The sequence below is a fragment of the Mesoplodon densirostris genome, chromosome 9, assembly GCF_025265405.1.
Source record: "Mesoplodon densirostris isolate mMesDen1 chromosome 9, mMesDen1 primary haplotype, whole genome shotgun sequence".
Taxonomy (NCBI): Eukaryota; Metazoa; Chordata; class Mammalia; order Artiodactyla; family Ziphiidae; genus Mesoplodon; species Mesoplodon densirostris.
This window is the reverse complement of record NC_082669.1, coordinates 55,491,450-55,513,795: the sequence shown is the minus strand read 5'-3', so window position 1 is coordinate 55,513,795 and position 22,346 is coordinate 55,491,450. Positions and strand designations below refer to the sequence as shown.

General features: G+C 37.1%; 1 protein-coding gene across 1 annotated transcript in view; it reads left to right on the top strand.

Moving 5' to 3' along the window:
* The first annotated feature begins 342 nt into the window (after nucleotides 1-342).
* COL1A2 (collagen type I alpha 2 chain) overlaps nucleotides 343-22,346 on the top strand; it is a 36,262-nt gene continuing 14,258 nt past the window's right edge. Inside the window, exons 1-31 of the mRNA XM_060107595.1 lie at nucleotides 343-565; nucleotides 3,092-3,102; nucleotides 3,736-3,750; nucleotides 4,395-4,430; nucleotides 5,554-5,646; nucleotides 6,949-7,002; nucleotides 9,805-9,849; nucleotides 9,938-9,991; nucleotides 10,083-10,136; nucleotides 10,453-10,506; nucleotides 10,927-10,980; nucleotides 11,506-11,559; nucleotides 13,147-13,191; nucleotides 13,485-13,538; nucleotides 13,639-13,683; nucleotides 14,335-14,388; nucleotides 14,924-15,022; nucleotides 15,148-15,192; nucleotides 15,300-15,398; nucleotides 15,824-15,877; nucleotides 16,038-16,145; nucleotides 16,515-16,568; nucleotides 16,670-16,768; nucleotides 17,689-17,742; nucleotides 18,192-18,290; nucleotides 18,675-18,728; nucleotides 19,222-19,275; nucleotides 19,431-19,484; nucleotides 19,750-19,803; nucleotides 20,788-20,832; nucleotides 21,999-22,097. Coding sequence (XP_059963578.1) covers nucleotides 496-565; nucleotides 3,092-3,102; nucleotides 3,736-3,750; nucleotides 4,395-4,430; nucleotides 5,554-5,646; nucleotides 6,949-7,002; nucleotides 9,805-9,849; nucleotides 9,938-9,991; nucleotides 10,083-10,136; nucleotides 10,453-10,506; nucleotides 10,927-10,980; nucleotides 11,506-11,559; nucleotides 13,147-13,191; nucleotides 13,485-13,538; nucleotides 13,639-13,683; nucleotides 14,335-14,388; nucleotides 14,924-15,022; nucleotides 15,148-15,192; nucleotides 15,300-15,398; nucleotides 15,824-15,877; nucleotides 16,038-16,145; nucleotides 16,515-16,568; nucleotides 16,670-16,768; nucleotides 17,689-17,742; nucleotides 18,192-18,290; nucleotides 18,675-18,728; nucleotides 19,222-19,275; nucleotides 19,431-19,484; nucleotides 19,750-19,803; nucleotides 20,788-20,832; nucleotides 21,999-22,097 — 1,863 coding nt within the window. The 5' untranslated portion in view covers nucleotides 343-495. The remainder of the gene's footprint in view (nucleotides 566-3,091; nucleotides 3,103-3,735; nucleotides 3,751-4,394; nucleotides 4,431-5,553; nucleotides 5,647-6,948; nucleotides 7,003-9,804; nucleotides 9,850-9,937; nucleotides 9,992-10,082; nucleotides 10,137-10,452; nucleotides 10,507-10,926; nucleotides 10,981-11,505; nucleotides 11,560-13,146; nucleotides 13,192-13,484; nucleotides 13,539-13,638; nucleotides 13,684-14,334; nucleotides 14,389-14,923; nucleotides 15,023-15,147; nucleotides 15,193-15,299; nucleotides 15,399-15,823; nucleotides 15,878-16,037; nucleotides 16,146-16,514; nucleotides 16,569-16,669; nucleotides 16,769-17,688; nucleotides 17,743-18,191; nucleotides 18,291-18,674; nucleotides 18,729-19,221; nucleotides 19,276-19,430; nucleotides 19,485-19,749; nucleotides 19,804-20,787; nucleotides 20,833-21,998; nucleotides 22,098-22,346) is intronic.

Sequence of the window (22,346 nt, the reverse complement as noted above, 5' to 3'; positions counted from 1 at the left end):
CGGTGTCAGCAGAGCTCTCCGACGTGTACAGAAGTGTTTCCAAACTTGGGAAGGGCGGGGGAGGGCCGGGGGAGATGGGGAGGGCGGAGGTATGCAGACAGCGAGTCAGAGTTTCCCCTTGAAAGCCTCAAAAGTGTCCACGTCCTCAAAAAGGATGGAACCAATTTAAGAAGCCAGCCCCGTGGCCACGTCCCTCCCCCCTCCGCTCCCTCCTCTGCGCCCCCGCAGTCTCCTCCCAGCTGTGGCTGCCCGGGCCCCCAGCCCCAGCCCTCCCATTGGTGGAAGCGCTTTTGGAAGCGCCCTCGGGCCAGAGAAACTTTGGCCGTATAAATAGGGCAGATCCGGGCTTTATTATTTTAGCACCAAGGCGGCAGGAGGTTTCGGCGAAGTTGGAGGTACTCGCCACGACTGTATGCCTGCGCCCGCCAGGTGATACCTCCGCCGGTGACCCAGGGGCTCTGCGACACAAGGAGTCTGCATGTCTAGGTGGTAGACATGCTCAGCTTTGTGGATACGCGGACTCTGTTGCTGCTTGCAGTAACTTCGTGCCTAGCAACATGCCAATGTAAGTGCCTTCAGCTTGTTTCGGGCAGTCTGGGAAAGAGGTTAGATGGGTGGGCACCTGGTCTGAAAGGGAAAACCTAACAAAGTTCTAGGTACAGCTTGGAGGGAAGGCTCTCTGGCATGTGGAGAAACGCTGGCATTTATGAGAAACATGGAAAATACTTTAGAAATGAAAGCAAAAAAGGCTCCTCGACTCTCGCCAAAAGTTAGGGAACTTTTCTCTCAACTCAGAGTGAACCTGTTTACTTGATCTGGATCCTCCAGTTAGTGAAGCTCAAAGGGAGCAGAAATCCTTTTCCTTCAGGATGAGATATTAACTGACATGATGAAGGAAGGCAAAGGCCTCCGCCTAAAAGGCCCCCAAACTGCACTGATGCCCACCTTGTGAAACTTGAGGCCTGGTTTAGAAAGCCCTTAATTTAGTAATGAAAAAACTCACCCCCTAAAGGCTTTTCTCTTCTGGGTGTTTTAAGACTGGTCTGGATGATGATGATGATGATGGTGGTGGTGGCCATCAGGCGCCCTCTGGAGGGAGGACAATGAGAGCACAGGGGTCCAGGGCTTAAGGTTTATGGAATCCCCATTTAAAGACTCCACAGGTTTATACAGAGAATGATCTGCATTTCTCATTGAAGCCAATCCCAACAGCTAGTCAGTGTATCCTGGGAAGAAAAATGGATACATTCTGAAAAGTAAAATTATCTTCTCATTTCATTACCTGGTCATGGAAATGGTAACATTATCTAGCTAAAATCTGCCCTGCCTTTTGTTGAGCCAGAGTTATCTCTTTAATATGTTCCCAAAGACAGGCATTCTGAACATAGCAAGTTGGGAAATATCAACACTGATCTGAGATTCAGGAGACCCGGTTTTTCCCATGCCAATAATTTATCATGTGACCTTGGGCAAGTCAAACTGAGCCTTTTCTAAAATGCAGGATAGAAATGGGATGGACTCCAAGGCGGCTTTCCAGCTGTAGGTTTTATGACCAGATTTCCATGTCAAGATAGAATGAAGAAAATCAGTCTGGTTTTGCCTTGAAAATGGCTGACTAATTACCAAAGATGCTGATTTGATGGGGATAACAGGGGGATCTGGCCACACCCAACACTCTAAAAGTTTGCTCCACCCACATGCCACGGTGTCTACCACTGCATCATTACTGATGCATTTGTGTGTGTATGTGTGTTTTCTCCCTTCATCCACTTTTAGTATACACACTGTGAATGCTAAGGAATAGTTGCATTGAACAAATTCACATTACCAACTTCATTTCTTTTTATGAGATCTGAGGGTGGCAGGGGGAAAGAGTTGTCTCCTAGAGAAAAGATGAGAACAGACCTAGGGAAGTTTGAAGGTACAAAGGGCAATTCACCTTCTGATCAACATCCAACTACAGTCTGAATAAAAGTTACCAAACACACATTCTTCAAAGTGGCTCAGTCTGAATAATTAAAAGGCAAATTTCCAAAATCATGAGAACTTCCGTTAATCAAGTCCAGGCATAATTATTCTTCCTACTGATGAACACAATGAAGTAAACATATCATTTTCCTAATTTAAAAGTAATTCTCATAAATTGCCCTTAAATGTCAGTGCTGGATGTGGTCCACCCTCCTGAACTGTGACTGTTGCAGCAGCTGTTCCCACTCCAAATGACACACTTCTTGGCCACCTAATTAAAGCAATTTTTAGGGGTGATTCATTTTGTTGCCAGCTTGGCCTTATATCCTGTGTTAACCTATAATTTTTATACCGTAGGAGAGGAATTCAGTCTTTAAGGGCTTATAGCAATTATGGCAAAGGGGAGGATATTCCTTTAGTGTATTTTTCCCATTATTTTTCTAGAGCTTTAATCCACAGTTTTTCCATTTATACAGAGCAATTCTTCCTCGGGGACAAAAGTGATACACATTGGTAAAATGACCTTACCTAACTTAAGTGAACCTATTTAAAGCAAAATTTCAGATGTCCGAATGAATCCATTTTCATGGTGACTTATTTGCAAATTAGACCTTTTGGAAAAGGACATTAAGAATGGTACAAACTCTGTAACGTTAATGTTTTAGAAAAAAACTTTAGGTGACATACTTTTCTAAATTTCCCCCTTAAAAAATTTTTAAGTATCAAAAATTGTCTAAACTAATACAAATTATTTCCTCATCAATATACTGGTTTTGCTCATATTCAGTGATTCACCTGTGCAATATAGCATCTTAATTACTAAACATTAGAAGTATCCTTTAGACACATTAATATTTCACAGCATTTATAAAGTAGTAAATAATTAACAATTTAATTCAAAATATATTTACATATTAATATTGAAAACAAATCATCCTGCTGATCCCTGCCATAATTTTGACGTGCATAATTAAGTCATTAGAATATTCTTAATAAAAAATACAATTTGTCCTTTAATTAGGTAAGTCAATTTTATAGACTAATATACCCATTTGTTAGTCACTGCTAGTGATCAATGAAATAATACTAATAATTATTTCTTTCTTTCCCCTTTCCTCTATAGCTTTACAAGAGGTGAGTAAAATTATTTTTAGAATTTGTTATTTTAGACTTTGATTGCCTTGGCCACAGTAATGTCTTCTCTGGGGAAGGAAAAGGAGGCTGTATTGATATTGACCAACTCGAATTTCCAAAATAATCATTGGGAGTTATGGTAGTCAAACCTTTCTGGCTGCCTTAGAAAGTACCCACCCCAATTTCTGAAATGGGCGGGGCTACTGAATAAGTCCACCCTAAAATGAACACCCATAAGAAAAGAGAGTAAATTATCCAGTGGAAGTTTGGGTTTTAGCATCAGCTGCTACAAACTAGAAGACTTCACAAAGCTAGAGAATTTTATCACTCCCTTGGAATCATTTGCAAGATTATTATGAACAAATTCTTAGTTCATGAATTGGATTTGAGGCATAATTACAGATAAGTATATATCTGGGTTCTATACGTATTTTATTTTATTCATTGGTAAAATTTAAAATTGTGCTTTGAAATATTAAGATAATAGTAATGCATAATATATACAATCTGTAGGTATGTTTGTATACTACATGGAAATGGGAGCCATTTTAAAGTTTATATACTTATATATTTTATATATATATTTATATATATAATCTTCCTCATAATAATCCTTTACTTATTCTTTTGTAGGCAACTGCAAGAAAGGTAAGAATCCAATACTTCTCCCTAGTACCTGAAATGATCAGCGATAACTTACAATTTAACTAAATTTATGGTACACCTCAGAAGGAAAATACTTTGTCAAGATTTTGCCCACATGAATATGCATTAGCTAAACCATAAAATAAAATGGTTTGATGTGTAAGATAACAAAGCTTTATTATCTTCCAGAGTCATCTCTAATTATACTTATATTATACAACTGGTGATTTACATACTAAAGGAAAAGAAAAGACTTGTTTTTGTTCTGGAGATGGAATGAGTATTATGTTAATTATAGGTGATAAACAAAAGTTTATTTTAAAGGGCTTTGACTATATAAATATGCTGTTATCGATGTTACAAGATGATAATTTTATCCACAGAAATCATCTTTCTAAAAATAGTGGTCATAATATTGGCCTAATGCTGGAGACTATAGCCTCCAATCTCCCAGTTTAAAAAAACTACATGTAATTATAATAAAAACAAAAACTTTTGTCTATTGTATTGTGCCATTTTTATAGCCACTATCTAATAACATTATGGTTAGATCAGCCTTACCGACTAATTATTATCAAGAATGTTTTGCTCATTCACTGGAAATTGCCTAGGCATTTATCATTGTGCCGTTTCTACCTTCCTCGTAGGGCCCAACTGGAGATAGAGGACCACGTGGAGAAAGGGTGTGTAATTTTTGAACTACTAAAGGGCTTTGGCCCATATTTTAATAACTACATATTAGAAACTACAGGAGACTGACAATTTATAAGGATATTATGTATCCAAATAATTGCCTACCTTTTAAGCAAATAATGCCTTACAGAAAGTGAATAAGCATTATTATATATAATCAATATTCTTTTTAGGTCAAGATTATCCTTTAAGAAAGTAGAACTATTACAGACAGCCATATTCTTTGCATGGTCTATCTTTCTTTGTTTTTAGTTGACCTGTCCAACACATACATAATGGAAATATATCTACCTACCACCACATGGCCCTTCTCTTTTTAACATGTTTTGTTTGCTTTTCAAGTAAGATCTCTTATCTAGGCTGGGAATAATAGTTAAACAGCAGCCAACAACATGTTTCCGTCTAAATTAATAAATGTACAAGTTAGGCTTGCATTTTATTCATCATATTCTTAGATCTCCTTGCTATGCTTATGTGGCATGTATAACCACATGGTTTCATTATATGACACTTTCATCAATATATAAATACCTATACCTTGTATCCATCAAAGTGCAGACTTAAATGTATTCCACTCAAGCAATCTATTAGAGGTAGGGTTATGTCAGTAAATTACTTTAACAACATCAATAGTGTTAATGGTAGGAAATCTGCAGGATATTCTACCCTGTGATAAAATAACTATTAATTATCATATCAGTTAATCTGCTTTTCACACATAACATACCAAAACAATTGAGTAAGTTCATCAGTCAGAAACTGACAATCAATATACACAGTACATCACTGTGCACTGTTAACCATATGAATTTATAGCTATAAATGGTAGCTATAATTTTTATCTTCATTTGAATACTGGAGCTCCATTATGAATTAATGGCTGACATAGTCCTCTTCCAAGAGGAACTATCCTGTCTTGTGTCTTCTTCAGACACCAGCTACTAAACCTCCTTCTAAAATAGACCCATGTCAATAGTGGCAAATATGGCATCTTAAATTTCCACACCACTTGTACATTCTGACCAACTGATCTTACCACATGTATTCTGAGGTCTCCTTTAGGTTTCTGCAGAGTCTGTCTAACCCTGACTTAATTCACTTTTTACATAACAGGGTCCGCCAGGCCCACCAGGCAGAGACGGTGATGATGGTATCCCAGGCCCTCCTGGTCCACCTGGTCCTCCTGGTCCCCCTGGTCTTGGTGGGGTAAGGTGTCTTAAGTATTGTTAACTTTTAGCTAACTTCAGTTTCTTACATCTGTATTGGAAGAAGATTCATTGTGGAATTTACTTTTAGTAGTTTTAAGGGAGAGTCTGCTATTTGGATATTAGTATAGTATTTTATTTCATTTCTTTGGTTTCTTCATTCAAGATTCTGCTTTGCCCGATCTCTTTGTGAGCCCTTGTCAATTACAGGACAGGTCTTTGTGTTCGCTGAAGGTAGCTGCAGCCCTCGTGACCATTATTTAATTTGGGAATTTAATATCTTTTATCAGTAGGACACAAATAAGAGGTGTTGCATTATTAAAAAGTTTGATTAGGTTGAATTATAAATGAAATCCCTGATCTTAAGCAATTTCACAAACATCCTACTCTTTTTATTCTCCTTGGCTTGAAGTCTACTGAACCAACATTCAAAGCAGTTTTTGGTTTAATTTGCTTGAAACTAATTTGAGAAAAGTACATTTCTCTTTCATTAATATCTTCTTTTAGCTTTATGCTTTAACAATGGTATGAGTGCCAAATGGCCTCACTGCAGGAAGGAAAACATATTTGCTTAATTGGTTAGCACTATGAATCAGAAGCCTGATTCTAATACCCAACTGTACGCCAGTAAAATAAGACCTTTCTCCCCCAAAGATCTTATTATGATTGCTTATCTACTGAGGGCATTAAAAAGCACCTTTCTTAATAGGTCTACCACTGTAAGAGAGATCTTTAACAGTAAAGCTATTACTGTGAACTATTTTTTAAAAGTTTAATCTTCCAAGGGGCATTTTAATTTAATTTTCCTCTAAACTTTAAAACTCTTTATATCCTTTTTGAAACTACAGCAAGAAAAAGGTCCCTTAGTCATTTTGTGTAGTCATGGAGGAGCAGGGCAACAGGTAGAAATATAAAGTTGTTCTCTTGGTTTCTGCTTAATTTATCAGGGGCCCTCACTGACTTCTAAAGTTTAGAAAGCTGTCTTCCTCAGTGTAGAGGTAGGGGGTGGGGATTTGAGTGAGAGGGTTAACAGGGCAGGAAAAGTTTCATAAATAAGGTAGGGAAGCTCTCTATTTCAAACTAGGTGTGGACTAAATTTTAAACTTGTATCTCTCCTGAATTTTTAGGAATTTAGCTCAATATGGAAGTCTAAACTAATAATTATGTCAGAAATACTGCTTCCTCTTAAACAACAACAGAAAAATCTTTAGAAGTAGAATGAGAAAATGAAATACATGGCCAATAGTTATATATATATATATATAAAATATTATTTTATTTATTTATTTTTTTCCCCATCTAGAACTTTGCTGCTCAGTATGATGGAAAAGGAGTTGGAGCTGGCCCTGGACCAATGGTATGCTTATCTCTTTTTATATAGCCAAAAAATTACTGAATAGAGAATTTACTTTATGTTAAATTTCACATTGCCATTTATTTAGCTACCTAGTTTAATACTCAATACTCAGATCAGATAAAAGCAGCAGCTCTCTTTGTATTCAAATCTATAAAAATCTAAGCCTAAGTTAGGGGGTTTGAGTTTTTCTACAAACATGCCTCCTTAGGATAGATCAGATATTTATATCCAAGAAATAATCTCTGGACATAGTAATCATAATTTAGGTACACCAACTTAATTCAGAAAAGTAATCACTCTGATTAATTTTTTATGCCCTTTAACGTTGCCTAGAATTTGAAGCAACCCACAGAGACGCAGAACTATTAAGTTCTATGAACTTGCTGGAAAGGATCAGCAAGTTCTAGTGTAGCCCGTTCATTTTCTAGGTAGAGAGTTTAAGTCCTTCCCCAAGGTCATATATGCGGTTAATGACAGAATGCCAGGCAAGATGTCTGATATTCAACATCATGGCTCATGTATCCAGTACTTGAATAAAACATTACTTTATTTAACAAGTATTTACCAAGTTGGTCTTCGATAAGACCCAAACTATATTATGCATTTGGGATATAGCAGTGAATATGACAGATTCCCACCCTCCCTCAAGGAATTAACAACATAGGAAATGTTTCTTTTTCCCCATCTTGATAAAAAATTCTTTTTTAAAGTCTAATTATAAATCAGTATAGGAGGGAATATGACTATGATGATGATGGTCTATCTTTAACATGTAAACCTTCTAACAAGCATTAGTGAGATGTGTTAGGGGGAAAAAAACTGATACGAGCATGCAAAATATATACTAGTATGTAAAAAATAGAGGCGAAAATTGCTGGAAATAAAAATGTTAAGTTGATTAAACACTGCAGTTTAGTACATACCCACACATAATCTAGTGATTTTTAATTAATTGTTTGCAAACAAAGGTATTTATCTGCCCAAGTTAAGATAGTCTTTAAAATATAAATTTTACCTGGACAATGCATTCAGTGCTCTGTCTTCAAAAGATATTCTGCTGGAGCTAATGGTCCACAATAAGCTAATACACTGTAAGGGCAAGACAATATTTTCTGTAAATTAAAACTCTCACTTGAGAAGTAATATGCCGTTAATTGATGATTTCCAATTTCCTGATTTTGCATGGTAATTTAAAACATTCATATCTGAAATGAAGAAGTAGACATTTTCTTTTGGCTTTGTTTATATTGGATATTTGAAATCAGCCATTTCAGCTAATGCTGGACATTAGTCAGTTTTAAAGCAGTACCTATATTTCAAGAAGAAGCTAAAAAGAAAAAAAAGTAAAGCATTAATTAAAAAAAAAAAGCCTACATAAGCCTGGAAAATTAATATGGATTTCAGATTCCCCTGACTTTGGAACATCTCTCTGGGGGCATAAAGCAGAGTGTTTTACTTTTAAATATCAGTGAAATATAATTTAAGCTTGCACAGTCACACACATTCACAGACATATGTAATCAACAGATATGTTTCACAAATAGGAGAGATAGGCAGCAATAAAGCATTAAAATAAATTTCCATGTTGGGAAATCAATAACTATAAAACCCCACAGGGTTCTTCTCTGAATTAATGAATAATCATCGTCCATCTCACAGCCTCCACAAAATAAACTACCTTTTATGTAAATGAAATTGTTGCAAATACATGGAAAAATGAATAAATATAATTAAAAATTCATGGTGTCAAGGAAAATTATTTTTAATGTACACCTAAAAATATTATTTTGATTGAAAAGTGACGGTTTCTTTTAACTTTGAAGCAATTTCTAAAACCAAATAAATAACTCATAATTAAGATGATGAGCTTTTTAATAAAATCCATATTATTTCACTCTAGGCATTAATACAGTGGGGCAGACTTGACTGCAGAGTCCCCATGCTTGATGTGTCATGAGCAAATTACCTGAGACTTGTCTGTGCAATATATTCAGCATTAGAGGAATGGCCCCTACAGAAGAGTTTGCACAGGCCTTGCAAAGGGGAGTCACAATGTGTATTTAGCTTCCAAACTAGTAACACTCTGTTTTACTCTGTGTGCTACAGAATGAAGAACAAAGGCGAAAACAGTCTGCTGTCATTTGGGCCATATTTTCAATAATAGTAGCATATAATAGATTCTTCCAGTAGGATGTTTCAATAATATTTTATTTTTCCTTCACCCCTTATTATATCCACTTTTGTTTGATATTTTCATCAGTCACCAATAGCCCTTAAAGGAGCTATAAGGTTATAACAAACCTCCCTCTAATCATTAAGAAAGACTTTTGATCCTTTTCAATTTATGCCCCTTGTGGCAATAAAAATATCAATTTCTTAGCTGAGTATGATATGAGGAAATGACATATGATAAGGAAATCCAAATGGAAATGCTTCGTCAGCTGCATGAACAGCACTTGTATATTCTGTACTGTGCAAAGACTGAGTCACTTCACTGCATTAGAGCAATCTCAATATGCCCAATTGTGCACAACTTTAAGGAACCTGTGGCCACCTCATCTAACTGAGTTCTGATTTGGATTAGGAGGGGCAAAGGTGAAAGCAAAGGCAGAGAAAACAGTGGAGGAAACTTGGGTCCTTAAATGCTTCCTTGAGAGGAACAAAAACTATGAAATGAGACCAGGACAATTCTGTTAATTTGTCCATCACAAAACGTCTATGGCACTACTAAGCTAGTCCTGTCTAACCCAACCCTAGGCCATGACGACTTGTCAGTGCTAACTATATCTGTCCTCTTTACAGGGTTTGATGGGACCTAGAGGCCCTCCTGGTGCATCTGGAGCCCCTGTAAGTACTGAAAGCTTATAACCTCTCCTATGTAAAAAGACAGAGAATTAAGTAAAGGCTTGGAATGTGACATACTGTTTTTTCTTAGGGCCCTCAAGGTTTCCAAGGACCTCCTGGTGAGCCTGGTGAGCCTGGTCAAACTGTGAGTACTTTTCCCGCTTTGTGATAAATATTTTTTTCAAGAAGTTTCTTAATATAGCATTAACAAAACAATGGGTCTCCCATTTTCCTAGGGTCCTGCAGGTTCTCGTGGTCCACCTGGCCCTCCTGGCAAGGCTGGTGAGGATGTAAGTATTTACTCTTAAGCATTTCCAAATGCCATTTAAATACTCCTGCCTCAACAGAATTTCTGGATTCAAATTAAGTATTCTGCCAAAAGCTGAATATGCCTGACATAATTTTCCCCATATGGATAATAACATTTTAATGAAATAATGATTACTTTTCTTGTATTTAAGGCAATATAATTGTTAATTAAATATATATTTGGATCCACATTTTTATATGATGCCTTTTTTCCCTGTTGTAAAAACCAAGATGACCCGACTTTCATCTGATAGTTTACCAAGAAAGCGTTTACCCTATGATGCTTTCATGTTTTAGGGTCACCCTGGAAAACCTGGACGACCTGGTGAGAGAGGAGTTGTTGGGCCACAGGTGAGATTTTTTTACAACAGTATATAGTCCAAACAGCAGAGGTATCTCATATATAAGATAGTTGCTAAAACTAGAATCAGACTAAGTGGCAACATAGAAGTCATACTTATAACACTCACTGAAGGCATCTGACAAATAAAGGAGCCTAGTTAAGAATGCATACAGGTTTTATTAATGCAAATAATGTAATATTAATGATGGTGAGCATCCTTTAAACAACTAAATTGTGTGTTCTACAAGTACCATAGTATTAGTTACTCAAATTAGAGCAACTTATTTGCTGCTCTGTGCTTACACATATACTAGTCTTTGATTCCAAGCTTGGACTTTGATGAGAAGAAACACTTTGGAGGGAAGAAATCATCGTCTTTTTATTTAGGACAAAAATGTCATTCGTCATCTTCTATGTTTCTTTTTAAGGGTGCTCGTGGTTTCCCTGGAACTCCTGGACTCCCTGGCTTCAAGGGCATTAGGGTGAGCACATTCTTTACCCACAGAAGAGAAAATGTTGATTACTTTTAGTAAAAACCTCAACTATATTTAAACTCCTGGATGACACATATTTGCTTCCAAATTCCTGGAATTTGCCAGAGTGGAGAGAGAGTTAAAGGGTAAGGTGGCCGGAAAGTAAAGTGGGGTGTAGTTTTTTTTTTTTTTAGTCTGTTCATAGCTTCCAAGAAAGGAGGATCCCTACAGGGAAGATGGTATAAAATGGGTATAACTTAAGAGGTATTTAAAGCTCTCTGAAGATCATAAAATTATTAATGATGGAAAGTACATGAGAGAGCATCTAGTTCTTTATCCTTCCCTTTCAAGTGTAGGGAGGTTTAGTGACTTACCTAGGGCAGCAGAGGGAGTTTGTTGGGAGCTGGGGCAATGGGACTCCATTCTACAGAAGCAGTCAGAAGCAGGAGATATTAACTGCAAAGATACAAGATGTTTGAGTTGACCAAACACTGTAATGGAATAGCATTTTACTAATAAGGATTTGCCTTTCAGGGTCACAATGGTCTGGATGGGTTGAAGGGACAGCCTGGTACTCCAGGTGTGAAGGTAAATACTAAATCAGAAGCACTGCTTTTAAAACAATTGATTGTAATTTCCCATCACCATCAGAAAGTATATTTTTACTGAAGGCTAATCATATTCTGAAGCATATCTTATTTCCTCTTCAATACTTTAAATCCCTCAGTGGTGAGGACTATGGGATTCTGTAACAAAAGGCCAATTATTAATAATATTTATTTAATTCAATATCTATTAAGCAATTGAGATTTAAAAACATGTCAATAGTTTCTTCCTCCATTTCCTTTTCTCCTATAATTTTAGTCGATCTCTGCAGCCAAAATAAAAGTAAATAAACATATAATCAGATATTAGAACACTATGTTATTTTAAATAGTAAATTCTCCTTTGCCATGCACTAATTAGATGGGTACATTCATGTCACAATATACTTTTCAACCTCTTCCCTGTGATTTATCTGTGCACACTCAAAAAAATTTTAATTAGGTAATTAAAGTCTCAGAAGTGTGTTATCTCTTGGCTGGGCTCTTCTCTGACAGCGTTTTCAACTATAAAATGTCCTCTCTCCTATTAAGGAGATAATGTGATATTAAAGTGAATACCAACGTAATCACAAATTAATGAGTAAGGAATACTAGTGGGACCAGAAATGAACATGAATATGGAGAATCCGTTCTAACTTTCCAGCTGCCACACCAATGGATAAGGTCAAACTCATTCTCCCTGGAGCCTAATATAAGAGCTCAGACTACTGATCACAGCATCATAAAATGTTAGGGCTGCAAGGAGCTTTGGAGACCCTCTCATTTTGCAGATGAGGGAAACTGAGGCTTAGAGAGAGTGAGTGACTTGCCCAAGGTCACACATCTAGAAGTTAGAAGGGCACAGGCTAGAATTCCTGACTCCCACTCTAGTGCTTACTCACAAAGAATACACTTCAGATAGAATCCTAGAAATGAAGGGTCCTTAAATGGTCTCGAAAGCCAGGTTTCTTCTATATCTAAATTAGATTATCTTGAAGGAAAGTTCCTTTTCATGTGCCATTGTATTAAATTACCACCAGCACCAGCATCACTACCACCACTACCCCCACCAACATGGTTTTTACTCAAGATAAGAATGTAGATTGGGAAAAAAAAAAAGAATGTAGATTGGAAGTAAATAAGACAGTTTTATAAAATATTATGAAACTTTAATTTTTCATGCATATTTTATAAAAATAAAAATATTGAGTGTTCAAAATAACTTTAAAGAGGGTAAATATGGTTATGTTGAAAGCAATTTATCCTATCATCTCTTTTTATGTTATCATTGCTAATATATAAGCCTAGTCTAAATGATATCCAAAATCTAAGGGGAAAATTGGGGAAAGGGTAAATAACACTAGACCACATCTCCCTGATTCTGTGATATTTGGTATTATCTAAATAAAAACCCATATTTTATAAATATTTTAAATGTATGTGATTGGCATAATTGAGAAACAATCTATGTAAGAAATGTTACAAAATATATGAATGGTTGAAATTGAAGTAATAGTGTAAAAACTACCAAATCAGAAGAAAATAATTAATATATATAATGAAAAAAACTCAATCTTTCTTTCCCATATAGGGTGAACCTGGTGCCCCTGGTGAAAATGGAATTCCAGGTCAAGTAGTAAGTATTGATTACTTTACTGTAAATCAAAAATGTGTACACTCTTTGCAAGCTGGAACTTCTTTAATGTTTTTGCTAATTACCATTTCCCTTGGCATTGTATTCTTTGATATTTTTCTAATAGCCTTCTGCATAGCTAATTGAAATCATTACCTTTTAGTTGGAATTAGAACAAGACCTATTTATTTCTAGTGGATTCTTGCGCATGTTGGAAATTGGAAAAAGGAAATGATGCCTGTAACTTTTTCTTAAATTAGCATTCTGGATTTCAATGGAAATATTTCTGCTTCTAGGGAGCTCGTGGGCTTCCTGGTGAGAGAGGACGTGTCGGTGCCCCTGGCCCAGCTGTGAGTGCTTCCACGTTTGTTCATTTTTATTCTTTTTTAAAATCTTCTAATAGGTGCCATTTAACTTTCCACTCGACTTTTTTCTTTATTTTCTTCATAGGGTGCCCGTGGAAGTGATGGAAGTGTGGGTCCTGTGGGTCCTGCTGTAAGTGGTGACACTGAGGAATTTGGAAGGGACTGAGAGTGTGGGATGGGAGCTATCTTCTTTATTAATTCCCTATGAAATAACACCATTTTAGACACCTTACCAAATGTTCTAAGAGGCCACTTAAAGGTTCTATTTATAAGAACTACTATCCCTGAGGTTTGTACTTGATACATAAAGTAAAATCTGCCTCACCTGGGATACCTGGAATGTCTTCCCTTCGATAACATACCAATGACAACAGATTAGCTGTCAGTTTTCTCTTTGCCAACATTAAGATCAAGCCACTCTAAGCCACTTCAATCTTCTGTTGTTGTTTTGTTAATTTTTTTTTTCCATTGATGATCACTTTATTTAGGGCTTTTCTTTTTCCAATAGCGTTTTGTAGGCTTTAGTGCACAGGTCATACTTGTATTTTGTTAAACATTCCACTAATAACTTGATTTTTTATTTTTTTAATATCTTTATTGGAATATAATTGCTTTACAATGGTGTGTTAGCTTCTGCTTTATAACAAAGTGAATCAGTTATACATATACATATGTTCCCATATCTCTTCCCTCTTGCTTCTCCCTCCCTCCCACCCTCCCTATCCCACTGTTTTGTTAATTTACTGAGGAAACTTCTTTCCACCTTCTCCTTTGATTTCAGGGCCCTCTTGGGTCTGCTGGCCCTCCAGGCTTCCCAGGTGCTCCTGGCCCCAAGGTAAAAATGCTGGTGACCATTGTCATTACCTTGATAAACATTTTATTGTGATGTGAAAGATAGGGACTGTGTTTGCATATAGATAATTACAGAACAGGTAGCTTAATTAGTCCCTCCTTCAAAATGGATACAGAATGACCAGTTTTCTCAGATACAGAATGACCAGTTTTCTTACTCTAAACTTGAAATAGATGATCTCTCTGTACCTGAGCACTATGAGCATAGATAGAGATGGCAACACGGAAACTGATTCCCTGGGGTTCCTCTGGGATACTCCCAAACTAGTTGGGACTGACTGGCTGAGAACCAGAGTCTCTACCAAGAGAGACAGAGGTAGGTGAAGACAGCAATGGTAGCCAAGATGGCAGAGCCAGGCCAGGAAAATAGGAACACAAACCCCAATCTGTGGTACCAGATCAGATAAGGGAAATTATTGTAATTCTGAAGAAATTTCATAGAACTTGGCGACCTAAAAACAGAGATATGCTATTTCATTATTTGCTGACTAATGCCTCAATGTCATTCCTGTTTTTAGGGTGAACTTGGACCTGTCGGTAACCCTGGTCCTGCTGGTCCCGCGGGTTCCCGTGGTGAAGTGGGTCTTCCAGGTGTTTCTGGCCCTGTTGGACCTCCTGTAAGTAGCCACTGTCATTAACTTCATTGAGTAGAAGGAAGAAAACAAAAAGAATGAAGGTGGGGTCAAAGAAGAACAGAAATACTCCTATGAACCATATCTTTCTCCCTTCCTTTTCGTCACAGGGCAACCCTGGAACCAATGGCCTTCCTGGTGCTAAGGGTGCTGCCGTGAGTATATGGCTAAAATATGCTGCTGTGGTTTTAAAGGTATTTTAATGGATGCTGTCTCTCCTGCCAGTTGCCTCCTGAGGGACCATGCTGCGTTTCTTTCCCAGGGCCTTCCTGGTGTTGCTGGGGCTCCTGGCCTCCCTGGACCCCGGGGTATCCCTGGACCTGTTGGTGCTGCTGGTGCTACTGGTGCCAGAGGACTTGTTGTAAGTGGTCATGGCTGATGCTTTCATCAATCTGAAATACCAGCTCTACCATCATTTCATCCCCATCTAGACTTCGTCTTGTCATCTTATCATCCTTATTTCTTCCTTAGCATTTTCAGTGTGTATTTCTTCTGTAAGTTCATGCACACGTATGTATACTCTCTCCCTCACACCCACACACAGACACACCCCTCCTGCTATCCTAGAACATTACCGAAAGGTCAGTGAGGCACACTTCTATTATATCAGTCTTGTCCTTTCAACCAAGACCATTCCCCTGTAGGTCGTTTAAATATGAACTGAGCATATTTCTTAGAGAACTAAAGCTCTCTTTACTTTGATTCGTAAATAGCCCCTGATGTTTGTCTTCCAGAGAGTTGTGACAAATGTTTGTCATTTGACCACTGTTTTGTATTGGACCTTAGGGTGAGCCTGGTCCAGCTGGTTCCAAAGGGGAGAGTGGCAACAAAGGCGAGCCCGTAAGTAGTTCTATAATCACCATTTTAACGGAGTTACTACTTTTTCAATCCAAAAAGTAATATTTTCACTTTTGTAAAGTGATTACTTTTTTTTCTAGCTAGATATGAACACAAATGTTACTTTTCCTGTGTCCCCTTCTTTTGTTTTTTCATTAAATAGGGCGCTGCTGGGCCCACAGGTCCTCCTGGTCCCAGTGGCGAAGAGGGAAAGAGAGGCAGCACTGGTGAAATTGGATCCTCTGGTCCCCCAGGACCTCCTGGGCTGAGGGTACGTTCCAAATGCTCTTGACACCCAGACACACCAGAGGCACCCATTCGTTGGGAATTGGTCAGAATTACTGAGTGCATTTTCTAGATGAAGGAAACATCTGCTTTCCATCTGCTTTATTAAATCACTGACTCTCAATATGATATGTTATAAAATGGGTCTGGAAACAATGTTGACCTACTTTTGCAGAATGTTTCCTCCACACAGTCCTTTGGTGTTTGGATGAAGTTTTTTGGCTTGGTTTGTAATTGTATCTCCCCCTTAAGGTCATCAAGATTTCTTGCATGCATGCCATGTTTCAGTAAATTCTGCCCTACCTGATATAAGGATACTCTCCAATTCTTTTCTATTTCATGTACTTTGTTACAGGGAAACCCTGGTTCTCGTGGTCTTCCTGGAGCCGATGGCAGAGCTGGTGTCATGGTAAGTTGTCTATTACTCACATCCTGGGAAGGAACTTGATGCTTCTGGCCGTGGGTATGTCACTGCAGTTAACAACCTCCCCTCCCCTTTCTTTTTAATAGGGCCCTCCTGGTAGTCGTGGTGGAACTGGCCCTGCTGGTGTGCGAGGTCCCAGTGGAGATTCTGGTCGCCCTGGAGAGCCTGGCCTCATGGGACCCCGAGTAAGTTTCAGATTTATTTTGAGCAAGTCACACCTAGCACTGTTTCCTTTTCTAAAGGGATGATTAATATTTGAAGACAACAATAAAAAAAATCAAAAGTTAATTTGTTAGTAGACTTGCTGATGGTTCCCTTTTTAATTTAACTTTATCAAGGCCCAGTAGATATTTTGACGAATTTAGTTAGTTCATAAATTTCCTATTTATTACTTGATACAATGGCTGTGAGGTTTTTGGAAGAATAGATTTACTTTAATATATCCAAATTAGGTTGGTTCTCCTATCAGCATGAATCTTTTATCTCAATTTGTGAGTTTTATATAAGGTGTTCATGAAATATATTAGGACTATACATTATCAGTTTATTAGATTCATAAGTGAATCATTTTTCCAGCGATCACAAAGTGCTGTAATGTATTCAGCATCACACTAGCTATGGAGAAATGACCTTTAGATCTGTAGACACTCTAATCCATAGCAATAGAGTAATTTTTTGCCTCCATTATCTCTTACGGATGAGTATCAACTGTCATTGTACCATAAACAAGTAATAAAGACACCAAATATAGCAATTTAAAAAATCCACTTTGAAAATTACTTACTAAAAGTATTTGTTTTTCTATTCTAAGGTTAAAAACATATACATTTTGCACATACAATATTTTGCTCAACAGTTTTTTGAGATATCTTTAAATGGATCAGTTGCACTAAAATTCAGTAAAAGGAAAGGCATTAAAAATAGAAAGAAGAAAGTTTTCAGAGCTCTTTCATACCTCCCAGCTAGTGGCTAATACCCCTAATGTTTTGCCCTAGTCAACAAACAAAAAGTGGGGGGAAAGTGCTTTCGTGAGATTTCAATTAATTGGAGCCTTGAGTATATGTGTTAAAGTGCCAATAGAAAAGCATCCTCATTTATTTTATAGGGTTTTCCTGGTTCCCCTGGAAATGTTGGCCCAGCTGGTAAAGAAGGTCCGATGGTAAGTATCGCTTATATTTTCAAGGATACTTACTGCACCCTTATCAAGTGTTTCCTGTAGCTTATTTATATGTGAACACATTGAAAATATATATTAGCCACATACATATCTGAGAATGCAAAGTAATAGATTGTAATTACAGAGTCCAAATGAACACAGGAGCAAAAGGAGAGAAGGAAAAAGAAAAACATGGCAGGGAATATTGAAGAGGGTGACAAGGGTATGAAAAGAGAGAAGAAAGAGGGAATTGTGTACATATGAGATTGATTTGGATGTGCATGTACCGACATCCTATTTAGAAAAGGAAAGTGGATTCATAATTTATTGACACTTTATACAGGAAGCTCTATACAATCAGAAAATGATTCTGTTTCATCTTGTGGCAGTATCACAAGCTTGAGGTTGTGAGATCCTGTGCTGAGTAAACTTTAAATAAACTCTGGTTTCAGGGCCTCCCTGGTATTGATGGCAGGCCTGGACCAATTGGCGCAGCTGGAACAAGAGGAGAGCCTGGCAACATCGGATTCCCTGGACCCAAAGGCCCCACTGTAAGAATCACCACAACCTCTTCTCCCTTGGCACTTTTTTGCCACATTTCACCAAAACTCTTATTATTTCTCTCCTGCCTCAGTCCACTCTACCTCAAGGGGGTTCCTTTCAACACAAGGAAACTGCAAGCCACTTACCACAACAAAAGTTGACCTCCAGTGTATCATTGTTCCTGCTGAAAATCCACATCTTGAGTCATATGCTCCTGCAGACATAAGTGTACTTTATTGTATCTGGAGCTGCATGATGATGGATCATGCCTTAAATAACAGAATTCAAGGACTAGGAATCTAAAAAAAGAAAAAAGGCAAGAAATTCACATTTCAAAATTGTCATGGTTAATTTGACATTAAATGTATTTTTTTTTTTAATGTTTATTATAGGGTGAACCTGGCAAACATGGTGAAAAAGGTCATGCTGGTCTTGCAGGTCCTCGGGTAGGTACTAACGTCTATGTGGCTCTATCCACATAGTATTCACGTAGGATACACATCTTTTGAGGCCATCTGATATCATTCCATCACTTTCTTTCTAAGATGGCATCCCCAAGCTTCCTTTTACTACCACAAAATGTCTTTTCTCTTTAACCACACTTATAAGGCAGTGAGCTATGATGAATCAGAATGTATATTAAGTCAAAAATATTTATGGATGCATTTGGGTTTTATTTAATTCATTTTATGATTAAAAGGGTATGAATATACTAGTAGCATTCTCTGACTTTCATAAATTGCCCTTCATCCATGGACTTCCTATGAGCCATATCACAAGTTAGTAGGTAGTATTTGGGCCTTGGCCACAATGTGTTTAATTCATGATGAAATAACAAGCTTTGTTGTGAGGAAGTAATACATGAGGGAGGCTTTGGGGTATCTTAAATTGTCTGACTCACAGGCAACTAACTCTGAGCCTTTCTGTTGAACATTTTAGGGTGCTCCAGGTCCTGATGGAAACAATGGTGCTCAGGGACCTCCTGGACCACAGGTGAGTATTTCTCTCACTCTTGCTCTATTTTGCACTAAAATGAATCTAGTCCCACAAAAATGGCCATCTCTTTTTTGTCCAGTCTAAAAGTTATGTAGCTAGATAGCAATGGTGGCATATATCTCTATTTATGTAATCTTTCCTATCACTTTCAGGGTGTCTCGGGTGGAAAAGGTGAACAGGGTCCCGCTGGTCCTCCAGGCTTCCAGGTAAGTCACCTAAAACATACAGACTACTGCTTTTGGTCAGACTATCCAGCTGTAAGTAACTATAACACTCTCCCCACCACACAGAACATGGTTTCAGAACTGAAGCAAAGAAGCGTACATTTTTTCAAGGCAAACTTTTCTGTAATCCTTTAGTAACACATAATAGTGATCATGTTGATATTAGATATTTTCCCCAAAAAACCAATTATTAGAAGATCCCCCAAATATAGCCATAAAGATTGAGGTTTGTCTTTTTTTCATCTAGGGTCTGCCTGGCCCTGCAGGTACAGCTGGTGAAGCTGGCAAAGCAGGAGAAAGGGTGAGTAAAACAAGTGATAGTAAATTCGCCTAAACTTGGGACTTTCCCTCTGTTTAATACCCTACTGTGCAATTATAATATGCAAAAGGAAACTCCATATTTCATATGTTAATGATAGTGTTCTACATATGTTGGTACTGATGGAGAGAATGAGCCAAGTTACTCATTTTCATTCAGATTACTTTGTTTTAAGGATTGAATGAAACATCACATTATGGAAGTACAATATCATGAACATTCCATTTAATAGCCTTACTTTTTGTATTGTTCTTGGTAATGTTAAAATACAAATTATTTCCCTCTCCATAGTAAAAAAAAAAAAAAAAAAAGCACTGATTTTCCATCAAACTAGACCCTGAAAAATTGCTTTTAATGTTTTTCTTGGCATTCAGACATGACACTGCTATTCACAATCAGGGCATGAGTTCTGAGTCATTTTATCTGTAATTGTGATGAATGTGCCTCAATTCAGTTACATTCTGTGGCCTGCTCTCCTTTGTCAACAGTGGGGCACATTAAGGAGACAGCTGGTCAGTAATAAAGGAGATACACTTGGGTATACAATTAACTAGGTAATGTGCAGAATATGATCATTTCTATTAAGAAAGCAGTCTGTTATATAACTAAAAATAGGCAATGTCTGATATTGTTCATCATCGTTATTTATTATATTATCAAAGGAGATAGTTTTTTGTCACTTTTTAAAAAGCAATAAACCAAATAATGAGAGACTAAAATTTTCTGATACCAGGTTCTAGGATAGATATATATTTAATGTCAGTGGAATTCTCACTTTTTAAAAATCTTTCCATACACCACTGAAAGCTTTCTTGTTCCTAATAGCCTGTGTACTTATACAGTCACGTAGGTAGAGCCTATCTGGCTTTATTTCACTCTCAAAACTTTTCTAAGTATCATAAACATATGTGGATTTAGAGAACATACATAAGTTTCACACTTTATTTTTTCTCATGCTTTGCCTAGGGTACCCCTGGTGAATTTGGTCTCCCTGGTCCTGCTGGTCCAAGAGTAAGTGTTACTTAACTTTCATAAAATTCTCGCAATGTTTTTAAAACAAATGGTGCCTTCTCCTAAAAACTATTGATGACCTTGTAACAGCAAATTCCTGACACTCTTCTGTAGTCAAACATAATCTGCAGAGAACATTCAATTTCTAAATTGATAGTAGACTTTTTATATAATTGCTCATATTTCTTATTTAAAAACCACAGGATTATAAGAAACATAAATGAACTAATATATGTATTATATTCAGTGATTTATACAAACAAGTATGATATATTTATGACAGTGGCTCGACCTGAGCTAAGGAAAAGTAATATCTTACTAAGATTTAAAATCAATTTTTCCAATGTGTGTTGGTGTTCAAAGTCTAAAAGGTGAAATCATGAGCCTACTTCGATTTTAAATATTAAATAGATTGATGTCATTTGTCTGTGGTCGTTAGAATAACTGGAGAGATTAGTTGGCCTCTGAAGTATATTGCTATGTGGCTAGTTACCATATAGCTAGGATGCCCAAACCAATTTACTGTCATAGAACCATAGTATCATAGAACCAAATTATAACAAGGGCCTTTGAAACAGTTGCAATGTGGACTGACATGTTAAATATTCTGGACCATAGAATACTATGTTGTAGTGATATTTACATGCAAATTGGGAAATATTTAGATAGATAGGTAGAAAGAGAGACACACATACAAATACACACATTTTCATACATATATTCTCTGTTAACTATATTATAGCTGTTACATCACGATTGCATGCAATTGTATAAAGAGAACATAGATATGAAATGTCTAATCTTATTTACATCTGGCATTGCTATTCACCTAAAATGATGCTACTGTGCATAACTGGCATCTATTTTTACCTATGGACCTATCACAAAAAAAGGAAATGAATTCCAAAAGTTGAATATTACACTCTAAAAGCAACAAATTTTGGAGTTGTAGCCATAGAACATTAGAGCTGAATGAGACCTTAGAGGTTATCTCATCCCATCCCTTCATTTTACTAGTAGAGAAATTAAGGGAAAAATCACTATAATTTGCTAGTAAATGGCAGAACTAGGATTCAAAAGCTAAACAAGTGTGAACTCTAATGTGTAAAGTGGTATCTCTGAAAATGATGAACAGTGTGACACTTCTTCTAATCTCCTTTTCACAGGGGGAGCGTGGTCCCCCAGGTGAAAGTGGTGCTGCTGGTCCTGCTGGTCCTATTGGAAGCCGAGGTCCTTCTGGACCTGCAGGGCCCGATGGGAACAAGGTAAAACTTTGTTACATATTGCTGGTTTGGCCCAGTGTGCTCTAGAATAAGTAAATCCTTTACAGTAGTAAATGAATTGTTTCCCAGATTTTTTTAAATTTATTTCCAGTTCTGTGATGATTTCCACCTCAGTAAATAACAATCTGATTCCAACAGACCTGAATTATTCCAAAAGAGGCAAAACCCCAGTGTTCTACACACATAAATGAATTAGTATGAGTTTTCACTCTTTTCTCATCACACTATTTA